General features: G+C 42.5%; 1 protein-coding gene across 2 annotated transcripts; it reads right to left on the minus strand.

Annotated features, from left to right (window-relative positions):
- Positions 1-681: 681 nt before the first annotated feature.
- Positions 682-19574, minus strand: CALM2 (calmodulin 2). 2 transcript variants are annotated; one of them, XM_017811621.1, is made up of 6 exons: positions 19548-19574; positions 9628-9658; positions 4519-4662; positions 4339-4445; positions 3317-3452; positions 682-1913 (listed from the first exon to the last, which is right to left on the minus strand). In XM_017811621.1, the coding sequence occupies exons 1-6, from the start codon at positions 19557-19559 to the stop codon at positions 1885-1887; spliced, it is 459 nt and encodes a 152-aa protein (XP_017667110.1). In that variant the 5' UTR covers positions 19560-19574; the 3' UTR covers positions 682-1884. The 2 variants fall into 2 exon arrangements, with proteins under 2 accessions (XP_017667110.1, XP_017667112.1); XM_017811623.1 differs by lacking the exon at positions 19548-19574 and adding an exon at positions 14080-14230.
- Positions 19575-20130: the final 556 nt, after the last annotated feature.

Genomic DNA, 20130 nt, shown 5'->3' on the forward strand with positions numbered 1-20130 from the left:
GCATAAGCTTCCTGAATCAGATTGCCAGTGCACGAACAACAGTTCCAAGGAATTCTGATGCTGGCAACCTAAATACTTTTGACAAACCTCTTTGAAAAGCCAGTAGAGCTGTTCATAGTCCTTAGACAGCAGAGCTTTAAGATCGGTGACCATAAACATTTGATTAAGTGTTCCTGAATTCAGATTGAACAGCTGTCCTAATTTTACATGTTCAAAGATGACTGAAACAGTTTTAAAACATTAAGTAACTGCTCTGCTGGGACCAGTGAGGGTAACCAGATGCAAGGGCCAATGCTTTGTTTAAAGGCCACCAGAATCCCCAAACAAGATAACCATATAGCATATGTAAGGTCAAGTCAGTTCTTGCCAGAAGAGTAGAGAGGCAATAGGCACGAGCAGCCTTTGGCATTGAGTTCTTAGATCTGTCCTTGGTCAAAACCAGGTTTGTTTTCTGCTTTAAAAAAAATTTAAACCTTGACAAAAAACTAGTGCAAGAAGCACAATTATGCTCATTAACAAATGAGTAAGAGAATGTTTTTCTTCTGTACTTTGAGCTGGCTGCATCCTGAATGGGAACTCAGATATGGCAGTTTCAGAAAAGCCCAAGTGTGAGACTAAGTTACCCCGATGTAGCAGCTGACAGGGAATAAACTCCAAAATAATTAAAAGAAAGCAAACAGGTTTAGTTGTCTGAACAAGGAATTTTAATTTTAGGTCAACTATTGAACTAGGTCAACATCCAGTTCACAATGTCTACAGATAGTGGGCATAGCCAGTCACTACGGTAAGTTTATTGAAGCACCAAGCTCCACACAAGACTGTAAAATACATTTTTAAACTACTAGTAAGAAAGCTTCTTCAAGTCAACAATACTATTAAGGGCCAGAGTTTAAGGACTAAGTTTTCACCTTCCAAGCTATTTTAAGACAGCCAATCCATTGCATAAGCAAACCGAACTGCTACAGACTGAAACACAGAGCAGCAACTGCATTGAACAATTCCTGTAAATAATTCAAGGATACATTGAAACAGTATGGGTAAATTGTAATTTTTTATTGGAAAACAAATATACAACTTGGAATGGATTTGAGGCAAATCGTGCCATAAGCAGATTTTTTTTTAAAATAAGTGGCTAAACAAAGTTTAAAAAGCATAGTAACAAGAGGAGAAAATGTTTTCTGGTACAGGACCAGCAGTACAAAAAAAACTTGTGTACGAGTACCTGGATAAATCACCCGTTTTGCATTAGTGCAACTTAAGTTTCATATTGTTGACTGTCAATCGTCCACAACGTTAAGACTCCACATTTCAACAACATGTTACAGGTATGGCCACAAACAAGTTACTGTGAAGTAAGCTAGGAGAATGACTTTTACAGTGCATTAGCCACACGACAGATACTATTAACCTCATTTTACTGCAAGAGTCCTCCTCCATCACAGAAAGGGGAATAAACTCTTGTGTACTAGAGAAGGAGAGCCAACATGTTGCTTTAACTAAGGAATTGCTAATGCATGGTAAACCCTAGCTTACTTAATGTAACTTGTCACACTAGTCATACCTAAGTCTCCTAAAGAAAGCTACTTTAATAGACAATCCAGATGTTCCCTCAATTAACCAACTCCATCTAACTTTAGATGTGCAGAAGGGCTTAAATATCCAGAGTAAGCCACATGCAACATTTGTTACTTAGATCAATTTTCCAAAAATCAGAACAATGACAGTAAGATAAAGGAGAAAAACATGGAGGAATGGCCTTCTAATTACTATACATGCATATTCTTTTGACAGTAAGGGAAAAACCTTTTACAGATAAGTTACAAACAGAGAAAAGGCAAATAAACAATTTTGTACAAGAAATTTAACACATTCTGTACAACGTCTTCACTTCGCTGTCATCATTTGTACAAACTCTGTAAAAGGAAAGAGTTGTAAGAGTTATTCAGAGAAAAAAACTGAACTGCAAGATCTGAAAAGTGACCATACTGGTGCTGAACATTGTTTGAAAACTATGTTTTCAGTTATAGTCAAATAAAAGCATCCTCAAGACAGTCCCCTTTTTCATCAATCACACCTAAACCCCTTCTATTTTTAACAGGCAAGAGGCCTCTACTTTTTTATACAAGTTGGTCCCTCAGTTAACTAGAGAACAACCTTACTTCCAAAACAAAACGTTACTCATGTCCACCGACTTACAGATGGGGACGAGATACCCAAGAATGACTAAGAGTAGAAATCACACTGAAGTGACAATCAGTTAAGTAGGTGTACAGTGTTGAATTTCTTGTTTTCCAAAGCAGAACAGCCCAAGTCGTGCAATTTTGCCTGTCTTTAAGCAACTGCTTTAATGCTTATTCATGGCACATAGTAAATCAGAACCCACAGAATAGGATTCATTTATTGTGCTGGAAGATAGTTTCAGATACAATAATGAAAAGAGACTGGGAACCTAAAAGGACTTAATTGGCTGCTTAAGTTTCAGAAGAGCAACTGGAAACAAGAGGGATGATGATCCTCTCTAGTGCCAGTCTGAACCCATAAGCACAGTGATGAAACAGCAGCCTTGTACATAAAAATAACTCTTCACTCACAGATGAGTGCTCGTCCTTAGGCCACAACCAAAGAGGCCTTAAAGGAAAAGCACATCTACACCTCAGAAACAGTACAGGTATTATCTGAAAATACCCTCACTACTTCCTACAGCACATTTGGAAAGTTAAAATGAAAATAAGCTTAGCGTGTCTGAGCTGCAAACACCTGTCTGAAAGAACTCCTCCTGCTCACATTACTTCATTTAAGTTTCAATGCCGGAAAGAAAGGAGGAAATAGAAATAAGTTACATCTGATTTGTGTGAAATATACTGAAGAGGTCTTCTAAAGGTCTTGAAATTTCCGCATATTTGAGAGGCTTTCCCCCTTTGATTAATAAGCAATTTTAAAAGCATTTATGACAAATGAGTGAATTCCTACAGTCAGACCAACATTTGTTAGTGAACAGAACAGTATGTGAACATCTGACAACTTGCTTATTCTAATGGTCATTAGACATCATTAGATTTAGGAAGTTAATTCTTGTACTGCACAGCTGAATAGTCTTTTTCTGCCTTTGGCACAAAGGCAGCAATAACACTCAAACTTGAACCCATTGAGAGGTACACAATGTACATATTAATTGAACATTAGTTAAAGGAACACTACGTGTTCAGATGAACTTGTCTGAACACTACCCTACTTAAACTTGGTGTGGTTATAAGCAACCACACAAGCAGCAGCATGAGAAGTGCTACACAAAAAGAATCAGTTAACGTCTCCTTACCTTCATAGTTTACTTGACCATCGCCATCAATGTCTGCTTCCCTAATCATTTCATCAACTTCTTCATCTGTTAGCTTCTCCCCAAGATTTGTCATCACATGACGGAGTTCTGCAGCACTAATGTAACCATTGCCATCCTGGGAGGGATAAAAGGAACACTGGAATAGACTTGCCTAAGGCCTAGTGACTTAACTATAACTTAAGAACATTGCAGAGCAAACTGAACATTAAGAAGTTAACACAGCTTTAACCACTAGCATTTGCACAAGGCAAATGAGAGCTGCAAACGTATCTTCAACATTGTCCAATCTCTTAGTCTTAAAAAAACATTTTAAGATCAACTTATCCAATATAGTCTACTTTGGCTGTCCTATTCAGAGACATTTTTATACCACTGACAATGCAATCAGCACCTTTCGCAACCATCTTAGGTGATGGATGTCTATTAAATTATGTGACTGTGGTTCAAGTAGTTATTAAAACAAGCTACTTATCTGATTTGCCTATTTAACAGGATTCCAGCACAAAGCCACAAGGCCTTCAGAGACTACACTTCTACATATTCCACGCTAGCTGGGACACCAAATATTGAAGTACTAGTGTATACTAGCTCAACTGACTTTCTTCTCCAACACCCAAGGTACTTCACATCATATGTTTTCGGCTCAAAGGTGCATCTTAAGTAAATCAAGTAACTTTAGACTCTTTTAGCAATTCACTTAGCAAAGACTACATGAAAGATTTAAAACATTATTTTAAGTACTTAAAACAATTTCCCTGCCAGTTGTGTACAAGTATTTTAGTATCATAACAAGCAGTACCTTAAATGGCGTCACCTGCTACTATCCTGACACCTCATTTGACTTTCAGCTACAGTACCACAGTAGACTGAACTTTAGGGTGACTGGCCAATCTAGAGGTTCCAGATAACAGGACTGCAAATACCCCGCAGCTTCAGGAGGAAGCACATTAGAAGTCAGACGGTTTTCTCAAAAGGAATATTTAAGGTAAACATTATAGTACCTTGTCAAAGACACGGAACGCTTCTCTAATTTCTTCTTCACTATCTGTATCTTTCATTTTTCTTGCCATCATTGTCAGAAACTCTGGAAAGTCAATTGTGCCATTGCCTGAAAGACAATCACTTTGTTAGAAAAATGTGTTTCGTGCACTTTATTAAATTACTTATTAGTGAAGTCTTACCATCAGCGTCTACTTCATTGATCATATCCTGTAGCTCTGCTTCTGTGGGGTTTTGACCAAGCGATCTCATCACCGTCCCCAACTCCTTTGTAGTTATAGTACCATCCCCATCCTTGTCAAATAGTGAAAAAGCTTCTTTGAATTCTGTACAACAACAAAAAAGTTAATCCCTTCAGCTTTGAAAGGTTAACTTAATTCACTGCTGCCTATTGTTCTAAGGTACTTGATTTCATTCTTGTAAGAAAATTCTGGTATACTGCTCAGCCAGTATAACTGTAATGCCAATATCAAAGCACCAACATCTGAAAAACTACCCACTAGTCTAACTAATCAACCACATTTTGACCTAAACTAAGATGGAAGGTCATCCATTCCAGAAGTACTCAGATGTTTGTTACTATCTATCTTGAAAAGGATTCCTAACACAGAATTGAAATAGCTATCTGGAACTAGAATGATCCACATTCTTGGCAGGAACTGTATCTCAACAGAAAACAGCATGGAATTAAATGAGAAAATTGAAAATTGGAACTTAAAATATAAATGCTATAGCTTAACAGCACCTTTATTACTAATTGAGGAGATGAGCCGATGGAAAAAGGTGTGGTCAGACCAAACTAAAACCAAGTTTCTCATTATAACCCACTTCTGCTAGACACAGATGTCTGAACAATGCAATGCTACCACAGTTGTTCAAGGAGGAAAGTCACTGGAGTCTTCATTACTGAAAAGCTGCTTAGAAAATTGCTTTGGCCCTACTGCATCCTGGAACAGCACTCACAGAAGTGTTTCTGACTAGTTTTAAGACTGCTTTAGCTGTGTTTCAGCATTACCTCTTAACCCCCTACAATGGCTGTACTGTAGCCAGGAATATTAATACAAGCATAACATGTTTAATTGTCCAGTCCAAAAATGGAGCTGGTTTTAATCCATGCCATCTGTTTGTCTTTGGCCACAGACCTTAAACAAGCTCACTGGGCTTTAGTAGCTCATACACACGACAGTTAAACATGAAAATCTTAACTTCTAGAGTTCAGATCCTTTTACAGCTTCCAAAGCACCTAAGATCATGCCTTTGGACAACTCGTCAGCTCAAGGGTACTCCTTCATCAGAAATACTTCCAAGTATTACTTTTTTTTCAACATTTCCAGGCAGTCAGCATTCCAGATGGTGGGTTTCCCAGACCAGAATTAGTCACAGTAAAAACTGTGTTTTCACATGACCTGCATGAAGTCTTACTTCATCCACTTCATACTCTGAAACCCTTGAGGTAAGTACAAGCTGCCAAGTGTTAAAAATGAAACTACAAAAATAGGCTTTTTATAGTTCATGAATGCAGCTATAATACCAGAGTCACAATCAAGTCTCAGGAAAAAAAGCCCTACTCTTTTTTCTACATCTAACAGTTTGAAGTGTTCCAAAAGCCAACTCCCACTGTTTAGCCCATAAGAATTGGAGCAAGGCTACTACAGGACCAAACAAAACTGTTTGAAGCCAGTATTGTATAATCACCAAGCACCTGTACCTATAGTCACTCCCAAACAGTCTTTGGGATTAGTTTCAGTTATCTTAGAGGTAACAAACAGGTTTTTGTTTTACACCAGGGAAGGAAAGGCTTTCAGGTCGAGGCTAGTACACAAGTTCATAGTCAAACATGGAAGGACCTCAAAAGGGGAAAGTTGAAGAGTCAAGTGCTCAAGGGTTATTCAAAATGTTTAGCTGTTAACAACTTTGTCCTTCACATGAAGGTCAACCATCACTAACCTAACCATGAAGCAGACTTCTCAGCATTGCAGTGACCTTGCTTAGAAGAAGTAATACTTAACTTTTTTTTTTAAACACAAAATTTAAAAGCTTTCTTTCTACAAAAATAGGCTTTTCAGTGTTATGTTCTGAACACTTGAAAGGAACCACTCAAAGGACAATTCTACCCTTCTTTTACTCAAAGATGCTGTAGGCTAAGAAGCAACCAGCTAAAAATCGTAAGCATAACCATAAAGAAAATAAAGCAAGTCAAAGATTAGCAGCATATTCCCATTTGAAATGCTGAATCAAGTTAGGAATACAATTAAAATACCTCTTTAACCACTTCTGGGAACCACCTCCAGTAATCAGAACAAAGGAGTAACAACCTACACAGATACAGTTCAGATGAGAACAAGAGGAATATAGCATAGCTTTTGAATATTTGCAGCCATGGCTAGTGAAGGCAGCTATGACTAAAGTTTAATGAGTAATTCAATTCTGGCTTCCTGCAACATAAGGTTATAAAACAGACCTCATACACTTTATGACTCCAAGTAGCATGTGAAGCAAATCCTCTCTATTCCACTTCTCCATACCAAATTGCAAACGAAAACTCTCTCGTAAGGCTACAAGGTCTCCTCCCTCTGAAAAGCGTCCTGCATCAAGAAAAACACTACTTCCAGGCCCCATGAAAGAAAGGCTAATCCAACAGAATGTTAACACCACCACCCTAGCTCAAAACGTTCTTTTTCACCATAGCTTCTGAGGCATCTCTGCACCACATCACCTTTCCAGATGAAGTAGCAGTCTTCAGTGACCTAATATGTTCAGTGAACCAGGACTACCATTCCCACTCTTGCACAGTTTAGCAAGCTATGTCTGGAACTTTATAGGAGAATGTTGATTGTTCCCTTCACAGCTACCAGGAGCTCAACACTTAAACATGTCTATTTCTATTACGGCATCAATTTAAAATCACTGTTGTGGTCAGACCCCCAACAGAGAAGCACAGCACAGTAAAGGAACAAGATATAACAAACACCATACACGGGCCTACTTGTTCAGAGCCCAGTTAGAACCCTGAGGTCTAATGGGAGGAGGGATAGCTCAGTAGACCAGTTGGCTTTGGGACAAAGGCATCTTCAGGCTGCTCCCCCACCCAACCACCCACATTAAGTGGTCCTGACCTACATACCTTTTTAATACAATGCTTAACCAAAGGGATGGCCACTGGACTTAGCAACTTCAGTTCTTACTGAACGTAACTGCAGCCAGTATTCACTTTCTGTACCTACTCAGCTTTCAAAATTCAGTCTCTTGTATGAACAAACTCTGGGAAGCTTCACCCCTTCTTACACTGATGAGGAGCTTCAGTCCTATATGATTAATGAGTTCCATGGAAAATAACATCTTGAATCTTTAACAACTCTATTCTGGTGCTTTGCAGCACAGGTGGAAGATTTTAAGCCCAGGAGAAGTGGCTGCATTAAGTATTCTGGCCTTTTATTTAGGAAAGGTAAAGTTGTCACTACCTTGCAGTACCATTTACTAACTTTACCTTCAAATTAAAAGCTAGATATCTTCAGAGAAGCTCAGTTACAGTGGCAGTGGCTCGAGTTTTCCAAGCCACAGTATGTAGAACACACAAATTTTACCTGGAAGTCTTCATGGGAAGACACTGGCCTCCAGCAGCAAAACTAAGCAGACTGCTTAGTCAGCTGCAGCCCTTCCTAAGCAGTACTGGGGATGGTTCCCTAACAGACCACCAGTGGACTCATGTCTTCACCTCTGAGGTTCATGGTTTATGGTTTTCTTGCAAACACATTTGCTTAATGAAATACCAATAACTGAAGTGAAAGTGGTAGGACATTTTACCTTGAATACTAACACTAAAGATATACTTTTATTCCTTCCATGCAGATGAAAACCTCTATTCCAGCATGACAGGCTTATCAATACTCACTTTTTGTTCCAAGAATTATATCATCATAAATGAATAGCTAAAATTTGCACTAATCCCAAGGTAACAAGCTTCCTGTTTATATTCCATAATCAGCTACATCAACTAATAAAGCTTCTACAGTTAAGAACTGGAACAATGATGCATTATTGAAAAGACAGCAGTGACAATTGATAAAGCCTGCTCCAACTAAACTGATCACAAAACCTTTAAGATATGTAGGCCAGTTCCAGAAAAAAAAAAAATCTTAAACTGAACTAAATTTGGCTTGTGCTTACTCACAAGACAGTACCATGGCAACAAGTAAATAGACTAAGGATTTTCCACAAAACCATAATTAGTCTCCTTTGAGTAAAAGCAAGCTTCTAAAGTGTAAAAGCTACAGAAGAATGTTCTTACACTTCAGATTTGGCCATTATGGCAAAAACAAACCAGCTCATAATGACACTTCTGTTTAATACAGTGTCTTTAAGAGATACACCACCATTAAATAGCAGTATCTCTCAGAGGATGTTATTTGTATGGTTGACCTGGCACTATCAGATTAGCAGAACCCTAACATCCTCAAGAATAAATCCACATGACAGTTATGCACACTAAGACTTTCTAGCATTAACACTATACACTTGTCAGATCAAAACCCTAAAGTTCTTTAATGTCTTTGGCAAAGCTGAATTCTGCGTGACCAGCTTTAAGTCACATCAATTACTGGAGTTCAAATAAGTCTACAGAGAACAATAAGAAACACCCAAGTTTGTGCAGCCTGCGTGAGTAGCAGACACGATAACGCAAAGTTTTTGTCATTAATAAGCAGTTGTAAGTGCACGTAACCCATAGTTAAGGGACCAATACTAAGATATAAGAGATGCATACTTAAGCATTTCAGAGCAATTGCCAGACCATCAGAAGAGCACACACACAACACTTGTGTCCAAGCACAAAATGCAGTTCCAAATATGGAATATTAAGAGTTGTCATCTTGAAGCCAATCTCTGCTGTCATCAACAAGAGCCACTCTGAAACATCTCTGCTGACAGGAGACAGCACAGTACATTATTTTCGCCTTCTGTTACAAAAGTACTGCAGATTCCAAGCCTTCACCAGACACTTGTCACTCTCCCCCTGCCTCACCCCCTTTCAGTTTGCACTTGAGACAATTCTGTAGTCATGAGACAAAAATGAAGAGTCACAAGTCTATTAGCCAGTAAAGATGTGAGGATTGTTTAACTACACATTCATTGTATCCAGATGAGCCTTTAAAACTTAGGTAACATATCAAAACATTCCACCATATTACTTTAGTATCTAAGAAAGCAAAATATCTTGTGTAACACAAGACTGTCACTGGATTAAGAGACGTGCCAAGTCAAGTAGGAGTAGCAACACAGCACAAAAGCCTCACCTGCAATCTGCTCTTCTGTCAGTTGATCAGCCTGCAATAAAAGAGAATATGATTATAGTTGTAGCAAAAGTTCAAGGCAAAATAAGACTTGTAGAAACCTCTAAATATGGTAGCTGCTCTTCATGACTTATCTATACCATTCTGAAATAGTTCTAACTAATACAGCTCAAAAGTCACCGGGATTGCTTGCTAAGTAAAACTGGTGGCCTATCATTTCCTGAGCCTGAAATATCTGATACACCCAAGTAATATATTACCACTTTTATCAATCAATTGCCCAAGCAACATTACCAAGCTCAGGGCACACAGGCCCCTCTCTATAGACTGGTTTTAAAAACCTCATTCACACAGCACACTACCATGCTCAGCTTCAAATGAAACACTGTAGGTCTAAGTAATGCAGCACTAACTCCCAAATGCCAAATTTAAGGCAGACTAGTATCTTCTGTTAAGTTACAATGGTAAAATTAGAAAAATATACTCTTTGCTAGAATTAAATCATCCCTTGATTAACATGTCCAAGCCTCATGTCCAAGACCTGGCTGTAAAACACAAGACACCAGCTTCAGCCCAAACCAGTCATTTCAGTGACATGCGGCTGTTTAGACTTTTTCAGATCATTGTCTACACTGACTCAGCTACCAGGTAGTTAACAGGGCCAGCAGAGAAAGGTTTTGTGGTCTAGGGTGTAATTTCCGTATCAGTTGGGTAAACCCCAGTTTATACCTCTTCTGCATCTATCACCAGTTTTGAATCAACTGTATTTGACAGCAATAAAAACCCTCAGTCTTTGAGGTCAAATCCAAAATGGACTTCACTCCTGAAGGAGCACAAAAGTGTTTGAGGACTCTAGAAACACCTTCCCAGGGTCTCAAGTCAGCTTATTCTTCAAACAAATTCTGGATAGCTTCAATTCAATTGCAGTAACAAGGCCACACATCTCCTTCAGGGAAGCTTCTTGAACTCTTTACTTCATAGTACCCCACTGAAGAGTAAAACCCACACTAAAATACAGAAAAGACACATTCACTGCCTAAACTCAACAGTGCATTTTCAGTTTTGTTTCTGTTGTGACCATTTCAGCAACAACCCTTTTTGTAGTTAATGCAATACTGACAGAAAAATTTTCAGTCACTAGGCGTGCCCACCACACTCTCCCTACACATTAACCATCTGTCAAGGGAAGACTTAGAAAAAGGTATATGCACCACCTGTCAATTTTTACTTAAGTAATTACAATTTGAATTACATTCCTATATTGCATACAAACTTAGAAATTACCAGCTACTGGTTATTCCTCCTACAAAAGAAGGAAAGACAGCTACTCAAGCAGCCATACAAGAGCTAAACTGCTTACCAAAAAAAAAAAAAATCTGCATACAATACAACAACAGCCAAGACAAAGGCCTCGATCAGTTCCTTTCTCAGACTGCCTGGGGCTCACCTACTTTAAGAACCAAGACCTCCCTGCTGAGCAACTTTTAAACTAGCAGCCAATGGGTATTGGAAGCTACAGATTCCACTTGTCCAAATTTCAGCTGCTGTAGGAAGTATCCCCATGTAGACTCTACTTTTTGTTAAAAAAAAAAAAAACCAAAACCAACAAACAACGAACAAAAAACAGACTAGGGTGGCAGCAACACTGCTGAGAACATCATGGATTCGACTCCAAGCTTTGGGATGGAAGTATTCTGCCGGTCACCTGGCAGAAGCCTAACGGATTTTTGCTTGTCTGGAGAGTATCATTAACACAGGCTCCTACCTTTGCATGCTATTTACATTTTTACTGTTTGAGTGAGGAGAACGATGTGCTACATTTCCATAAGACATTTATACCCACAGAAAGCTGTAGATCAGATTTAAGCAACAAGAACCTAGTTTATTTAGGTCACTACTTATGGGTTACCAAGTTGAGTCACGTACTGTTTTATACAAACAATTTTATATGAAGACGTGACATAGCAATGTGTGAGCTGTTAAGCGTTCTCAAGCTCTTCCTCTTCTCTAACTCTTCTAGAAACTTAAAACACCCTAACCATGAATTTGGATAAGCTCTGACAGTACCTGTAAGAGGTACATTGTTTGAGGAGAGCACAAACTTTATTAGAAGGCACAGGTATGGAGCAGTTGAAAGATAAGAGGGGAGGTGGGGCAAGGTTGAACAAACACCATCTGCACTCTGCAGTGCTGGGCTCTGCAGGGACTGCTGCGCAACAGCAGTAAAGGGCGGAGCCAGCAGCCTGCCAGATCCCTGCCTCCCGTGCCACCCAGGTGGAGGACTATCAGCCCGGAACCGTGCGCACGAGTTACAGGCCACTGTGCCCTTCCGAGAGGGGCCTCCTGGAGTTCTATGCCCCGAATTTAAGCTAGATTATCGTGCACCATACCTGTGACAGGGTGCGCACTTTGATCGAGGCAACGCAACTTCAGATCCAAACGTTTAAATGGTGACTGTAACGTGCCTATGCTGAAGGTTTGACATGCCCTTTTCATGGCCAAGACCCACCTGAAAAACTCCTGATGCCATCATAGATATGAGACGGCATTCTGTGATTCACGTTGCAGTACTTTCATTTTCACTGCAGTAGCTCCCATCCCCCCACCCCCAGTTTGTGCGGAGGCCCTGACAAAGACTCTAAACCTCCCAGGAAAGCAGGGGAGCTGTTGTGTGTGCGGCGGTTTCTGTGGCACATACAGCCTCTAGAGGTAGTGTTTCATTACAGCCGTAGCTGCTCCGCAGTAACCAGTTTGGGAGATCCTCCACAGGACTGACTAACACTGCCTGATAAAGAGCCACCAGCAAATCGCAAACACTGTTCCACTCTGAAAGTCGGCTTTTCGGTGTATTTCACAGGCATCGGATCTGAAGGGACAGTTCTGTTCTGGCAGGACTAACCGTGGAACAAGAACCAGACAGACTAGCATATACGGACTAAAATTAGGCTTATGGTAGGTTAGCTTATTCTAGGAGCAGATCATTCTGCCTTATCTAGCATGGGGAGTACTGGACAACATTCAGTCACAGGTTGAGCCAGTTTGGTCTGTCGGGATGAACTACAACCACATTCAGTGTCACTGTGCCTCCTGGACACACCCATTTTAACACAGACCTTGCTTGCAGATACTCCCTTTTTGGTTCTCTACAGATGATGATTACATGCAGCAAGTCTTTTGCTTGCTAGATCCATTGCTTTTTTCCCCCCCCTCCTTAATAGATGGTTTGCTGTATAGGTTCACAATTCGAGCAAAAGAACCAATTCAGGCTTCAATTCACCTAATTTCTTTGCTCAGAAAGAGCACTTCAAAAAACCTAAATTTTAAGTATCCATCATTCACATTAGACATGACGAGCTGACAGTGATCCGATTCCTCAGAAGCACGTAATAAATAAAAAGACAATTCCACAATACTTATCTTAATGCAGAGATAGCCCTAAGTGATCACTGGTGCTGCTTTTGCAACAAAATTGGTTTTGATACGTTTCTCATTATCCACTTGTTTAAAAAAAAAAAACAAACAAACAAAACCTAATTTCACATCGTCTAGACCGAATTTGAAACAATTCTCCGATCCCACAAAATGCGCTTTATTTCGACAGCGGATTAAAGTCCTAAAGGCATCACTGAAAAAATTATAAACGCAAGACTGTCCTCTGCAGTGACCAAAACGGGAAGCCAAAAACGATTTAAAAAAAAAAAAAAAAGAGAACACAAATAATCCCTTGTCCAACAGAGCCGCCAACACCAAGGCGCTACCACGGAATCGGCAGGGGCTCCAAAGCGAGCTGACAACAGGTCTAGCGAGGAGGGCGATGGTGCAGTGAGGCACAGCCTGCCCCTCATCATCATGCTGCTCAGAAGCTGCAGGGCTCCGCAGTGCATTATTATGACCAGGCGCAGCACACCTCGCTAGCGAGCCGGACATCTTAGGCTGCCTCCCCAGGCACTCTCAGCCGCACACGCCAGGGACAGGGAGGGGGAAAGCGATAAGAACGCGGAGCTGATGCCATCGTGACAAGCTCCTTCCCCTGCTCCCAGCGCCCCAGGTCCCCTCCCAGGCGGGACCGCTATCCACCGCTCCCCCCCCGGCACGCGCCCAGCGCCGCCTCACGGCGCTCCCGCCGACCCCGGGGCCGTTTGGATTTGAATCCGCACCAACGCCCCAGGGCGGGAAAGGGACCCGGGCGGGACCCATCCGCCGCCACCACTTCCTCCCACGCACACGGCGCCTCCGAGCGGGACCATCCGCGCCAGACTAAGCCCGTCGGCCGCAGCGAGGGACGCCTGCAACCCTACCTCCCCCCCGCCCTTCTGCAGGCGACCTCGCCCCACACCAGCCAACCTCCCCCCCCCATCTGCACCCAATCCAGCCGCCCCCACCCCCCGCCTCACACGCCGAGCACCACAGCGGCGCCCGCCGAACCCTGCGGCTGCTCCGTGCTCAGGGACTCACCATGGTGGCCCGGCCTGGCTGCGGGGTGCGGTGGGAGCTGAGAGCTGCACGGGGCGCACGCTGCGCGACCTGCCCGCTGCACGGCTCGCCTCACACTGAGCCCTGCCCGCCCGCCGCCGGCGCCTCATAAACCGCCTCACCGCCCGCCCGGATCGCTCCGCGCCGCTCCCTCCCCCCTCCCCTTCCCCCGGCAGCGAGCGGAGCTGCGAAACGAGTCCCGGCCCTTCGCGCCCTTCTAGGCAGGGCCCCCCCGCGCCCAGAGCGCGGCCCCTGTGCCCCTAAGCCCCCGAGCCCGGGCGCACGAAAGGGTGAGGTGCAGGAAAAACTGGGGTCTGCGCTTGTGAAACGGTGTGGAGAGGAGCAGGGGTGCGCAGGGGGGCAGGGCGAGGGACTATTTCCCTGGGCGGAAGGGGATCTTAGGAAAAAATGCCGAGGAGTGCAGAGACTCCGTAAGGAGGGCGCTGATTGGTGGGTTCGTACCTGCAATGCGTCACTCGGACATGCACAGTCTGGGCCGGGAACGCGGTTCCCCCTCCCCCCGCCCGCAATGCGTGAGGGCCCGGCAGGGCCGGGGCCGAGGCGGACCCGTCGGCACCCACGGTGGCCGGGACACGGCCGCTGTCCCGCTCCCTGGACACCGAGCGGGAACAGTATCCCTGGGACCGCGTTTGCTAGGACGTTTGGAGCCTTTATCTCGCTGTGCCCCGGAAAGCCTCACCCACACAGAGTTACTAAATGAGACTCGCTCCGCATCCAACACAGTGCAGAAAAAAAAATTCCCATCTCGCGCTGCAAGCCAGAGATGCTTCGTCGTTTGGTAGCGTTGTTTAAAAGAACAGATTTACCAGAATCAATTAGGTTGGAAATGACCCCTGAGATCATCGAGTCCAACCTTTGACCGAATACCACCAAGTGCCATCGTCCAGACTTTGCTGAAAGCAAACACCTCCAGGGACGGTGACTCTACTGCCTCCCTGGGCAGCCCATTCAAATGTCTAATCACCCTTTCTATGAAGAATTTCCCCTAAAGTCCAACCTAAACCTCCCCAATTAGACATTTTTCCCGTTTCTCCCTGTTAGGAACGGTGTACGCCCAAATCCTGTGCCTGAGAACAGGTGGCCAGAAATTCTGAGCTGAAATCTGGAGTCTTAGCACCATTTTCTGTAAGATGCATTTGGGCAAATGGCTCCAGACATAACTTTCAAACTTGCATGTATATTTTAAAAGACAATTCGGCAATGTTGGCTGAGTTCAGTGAAAGCAGACCAACCTGCCATCTCTGAAAACCACAACACTCATTTTTGGGACGATAAATCCATTATTAAACTTTGGGGGCCTGAGTTAAAGTTTTCTGACCTAAGTTTGAATATAAATTACCAATCACATTTCAATACAAATTACCTACTTCCATATCTACTGAAGGAATTATTTAGTTGGTATTTATACAGTATTTTATACCTATCTACTCACTGTTATTACAAAAACTAGAGCAATGGCTCTCACTTCGCACGCTGAAGAGGTTTCAGTCATCTCTGCTCTTTGCAGTCTCTTTGGTTTATAGGCCATAGAAATAGGATGTGCCTGGGAGGGGACTGGCATGAACCAACTCTTTAACAGAAATTTTGTGAGGTTTTTCCCCCTGAATATTAATGGAAATCCTCAGGCCTGATTTCTTTTCAGGATAGTCTTGTGCCCACCAAATTCAGTAAAAAAGGGGGGAATAAAAAAACCCCCAAACCCAGAACAAGACCTGATTTCTTAAAATAATTAGGGACCCCTTGACTGAGTCCAGTGGCTCTCATCTCTCTTCCTCGCTTTGTGATCATAGGGAACACAGAAAACAATACTTAAATTTGGCCTTCAGCCTTGAAATCAATCTGCAGTTACTCTTTTGTGATGCACTAGTTTGTTAGGCCTCCTTTCCTCTTACTGTATTTATAGTCCACAAATCATGCACATTGAACTATTGTCTTTGTATACTCTGATAATATTTTTTATCTGATAACTCTGATAACCTAGGTAGTGCGTACCTAGGTGAACAAAATACTCTCCTGAGAAAGCAATGACTGACAAGGTTATTGTTACATATGCCCCCTCCAGCCTCTGCCATAGGAAGCAGGAGCAAATCCCCACCTGTGGTCAGGCTATGCTCCACGCAGACAGATGAGCTTCAAGCGAGTTTTCCTCCTCCCCAATGCCCCCTTTGGTTCAGTTTTAAGGATTCCTTTGACACTCCCAACTTCTATACATTTCTAGAGGTGTGAATCACTGCAGACAAGTTCTTGACCAAAAAAATTCATCAACCGCTCTAGATTTGGGATAAAAGTGGCATAGCAGCACTCAGGGTGAGTGCGTGTCACACCCTGAAATCTGGAGCAGAGCAGAGTGCTGGCGTGTCTGTGTGGAGCAAAACTGTCTCCTGTGGAGATGTTAGCTTGGGTCCTGGCAACAAAACGCCCACGGGTGCATGGTGCTGGGCCTGATATGCCAGGCCCTTTCCTCAGCATCTGTCCTTTATCCTCACAGTACCATGGAGAGGCAAAACATTGTGACACCTGGGTTACTCAGGTGCCAAGTCTCAAGGGATCTATTAAGATGAGGTATATAAACATTTCTGAATGAAGCTGGTCCTGAGAGATTTGATGAAAAGTATGTTGCAGGGCTGTATTGAGACAGCAAGTTCTGCCTGAGTCCTGTTCCTGGAGCCTCAGGAGCATGGAGGCTGTAGAAAACATGAGGCCCACAGCATAAATAAAATGCAGGCTCTTTAATTATGGCCTAAGGGTTTGCTGAGGAGCAAGTACTTGAATGCAAGAATGTCTGGTCCCAGAGATCTGACCACCATAGCATTTGGGTTTTTATAATGTCCATTAAAGTATTTGGTATCTGTAATTTATATTTAATTCTTCATACTCTTTTTAGTTGTGTTCAGTTTTCTCTAAAGTGGTCATTCAGAGCATCCTCCCTCTGCCATATGTTTCTTATGCCCCCTGGTTCCTTGATCTCTCTCTCTCCCCTTTCTCTGTTCTTATGTGTCTCCTTTTTTCCATCTGCGTTTTCCTCCAGCAGCACCCATTTCCTGTGGGTTTCATCACCACCCCCACCCTGCTTCCATCTGTTGAAGAGATCAGCCACGAAGTTAACTTGCAATTACACTACCCGTGAAATTACACCAACACTTCCAGCGGCATTACTAAGCATTAAAGTGAACAACCCAGTGAAATTAATGGGAGGAGGGGGGAGTTCTCCCATCTCACAAACGGGTTTTTGGCACTCTGAGGTAGGTAAACCAGCAGATTCTCAGGTATATTGAGGTCCTCTCCCAATAGCCTAGAGAAGCAGAATTGCTTTCCAGCAGCCCAGCTGACGCTCTTCGCAGCCTGCATGTGCCATGAGAGGCAGGCAAATACATCAAATGACCGGCCGCAGGCGCGGGCTGCGACTGACACCTCTGACAGAGCAATAATGGGAATTGACGGTAATTTCTCTGTTGCAATGGTCAGGTATAGCTCTACCCACTTGGGCTTTTTAATGTGATAATTTCTCTCTCTGGTATGTAATTTAATAGATTTGTCAATGCTTGTCCGCTGTGCTTCTCCCCCTGTCCCCTCTCCCAACACAGAAATATAGTTTTACAGGAGTCTACTTTCACGATTATGGCAGCAAATTAGAAAAGCAATTTGAGTTCCAAGGTTAGATGAGCTGCATATGCCAGCAATTTTCACAGTTACTCTTTGTGGTATATTTAATATTGTGAAAATGCAATTTATTCTATCGTTTCAGTAATACTTTAATGGATCATTCGGACTGATGTATACAGACCACAGTGCAATGGCATAAAATGCTATAGCTGCTTCCTCAAGATTATAGTTATATTTTGAACAACCTAATTAGAAATTAACTGTAAATTTTATGAGTGATTTTCTGAGATAAGAAGCAAAAGTTCTCTACCTACAGTGAGTACTAACACAGCATTTAACTAACTGCTACATACTGAAGGAAAATAGCTCATGGCTGTTTTTTGCATAATGGGTCTGATTTTTTTCCTGCTTTGTCTGTAATAGAGAACTTGCCTCTCTGAGAAAGGCCTTTATCCTCAGTTCCAACTTTATGGGGATAAAACTAGGGTGTAAATCAATACTTAGCCACTTAGCCAATGGTAGGCCCATTCAGCCCTTAGCAAGGAAAAACTTAGTTGTGTGCAAATTTTAAGATGCTAAATGAAACATCCCTGTTTCTGGTAATCTGAGATCATCTGTTGATCAAACAACCCAGAATGCTGAGAACTGGGAGGAGCTGGGCTGACTGCTCATCCAGGTACCCTCACCTCACGTGGAGGACAGCAGCAGATATTAACAAACAGAGGTTTACGGATGGTGTTGGATGGAAGACACCTCCTCTGATATAAACATGCTTGTGGGAATAGCTGCATTTTTCCCTTGCATGTTGAAACCCTTGCCCTGTCCTTTATGCCTGGTCCCTGAAGGACTCACACCTGGACTACATAGTACCCATCAATTACAGGGATGGCACTTCTTCCCCTACGGAATAGTACAGGAGATTCCTCCCACACTTCAGTTTCTGTAGGAAGTGCACAGATAAGAGCACTACATGGTCTGAGTCGCAGGCAAAAGGGACTGCATTACACGCTTTCAGAACATGCCTATAGCTGTGTCAATGCTGAAGGCAATGCAGGCATATCCCTATCAGCATTTGGTAACTCAGATATGGATAGCAAGGTAGCTCTAGAAGTGTAGTGCTTACCACAGACTGCCAGACCCTCTCAAGAAGCCATTCAGGTTTGAAGCCAGCAGATTCAGAGCTCTATTGTGAGGATTACATGGCTCCCCTACTTGAGGCTAGATGTTGTAAAGCTGATTCAGGTGACCTAAAGCTGATTCTATCTTGTGACCATTCACTGACATGAAACAAGACAGGAGAGTCCAAAAAAGTAGATGGGTGCACTCACATAAAACTGAGAGAGGCTGGAGGAAGATGCAAGATCTAATCACAGGCTCTAGACTAGGTTTAAGAGTAAAAAGCCAGTGGGACTCAGAATCTTTTTTATTATTATTATTATTGTAAAGAGATAAACAACTGCTTCCATTTTATGAGGATTTCTGATGGAACACTGTCTTATAAACCTGCAATATTTTCTGTGTTCCTATGAGGAAAACCTAGCTGTAGGTCTTCGTTTCACAAGCATATCGTCCTGGAAGATGAGAAGGCTGCCTGGGCAGAGGCAGTAGGAGATCCCCTTTCTAAACCATGTTCTTGAAGTACAAGAATAGATGGCCCTCAACACTATGAGAAGATCTTGCTTTTTCCGTGTTTCATTTTCTAAAATGCCTTAATAGGAAGGAAAGCATAAAACCGATATTTGCTCCAAGATAACAGAAATCCCACAGTCATCATCTATAGTACAGTTCTGTTTTCCAGGGACTGGAAATAATATCATAACACTTACAAGAGGTAGCATAAAGTCCAGGAAATTGCATAATGTATTCCAATGCCTTCAGATTCTTCAAAGACTTCTTTTTCTTTCATTTGATAAGCTGTAAGAGAAAGAGAAAGTTCTTAAGGGTTATCTGCTCTTCCACACATGGGGCAGAAGCCTTTGTCCATGAGAACCACCAGCCAATGATTATCATCAGTGCTTACAAAGGAATGAACATCAGTCTAGAATGGAGACTCTCTTTAGTTTGATGCATATGATGGAGAAAGCACTAGCAAATGCTCAGTGGCCAGGATTTTGCCATTTTCAGTGGGAAAACACAGACAAAATATGTTTATTTCCCAACCAGACTATGCCACTTTTATGGGTTGGTTTCAGTTCATCCAAAACCAAGCCCACCATATATGGAGTGAAGTAGTAGTATAATGGCATTCATAAACTTGACAAAATGTATCCAAGCAACTGTTTAAACTTCCCCTCATGTGGAAATCTAGGAAGACAGTGGTCAAGGAAGAACTTGGTAATTCTCCATTTTGACGGGAAAAGATGGCTGGAAGAAAAATACGCTTTTCTATATCTGAAGACTCTTAGTTTT

The sequence above is a fragment of the Lepidothrix coronata genome, unplaced genomic scaffold (genome assembly GCF_001604755.1).
Source record: "Lepidothrix coronata isolate B3197 unplaced genomic scaffold, Lepidothrix_coronata-1.0 Scaffold33, whole genome shotgun sequence".
Lineage (NCBI taxonomy): Eukaryota > Metazoa > Chordata > Aves > Passeriformes > Pipridae > Lepidothrix > Lepidothrix coronata.

What these genes read in the sequence shown, in the direction of transcription:
- CALM2 (XM_017811621.1), bottom strand. An exon ending in GACAGAAGAGCAGATTGCAG is followed by an intron (nt 4,663 to 9,627) that starts GTGAGGCTTTTG and finishes GTTGTTGTACAG; the next exon opens with AATTCAAAGAAGCTTTTTCA. An exon ending in CAATGAAGTAGACGCTGATG is followed by an intron (nt 4,446 to 4,518) that starts GTAAGACTTCAC and finishes ATTGTCTTTCAG; the next exon opens with GCAATGGCACAATTGACTTT.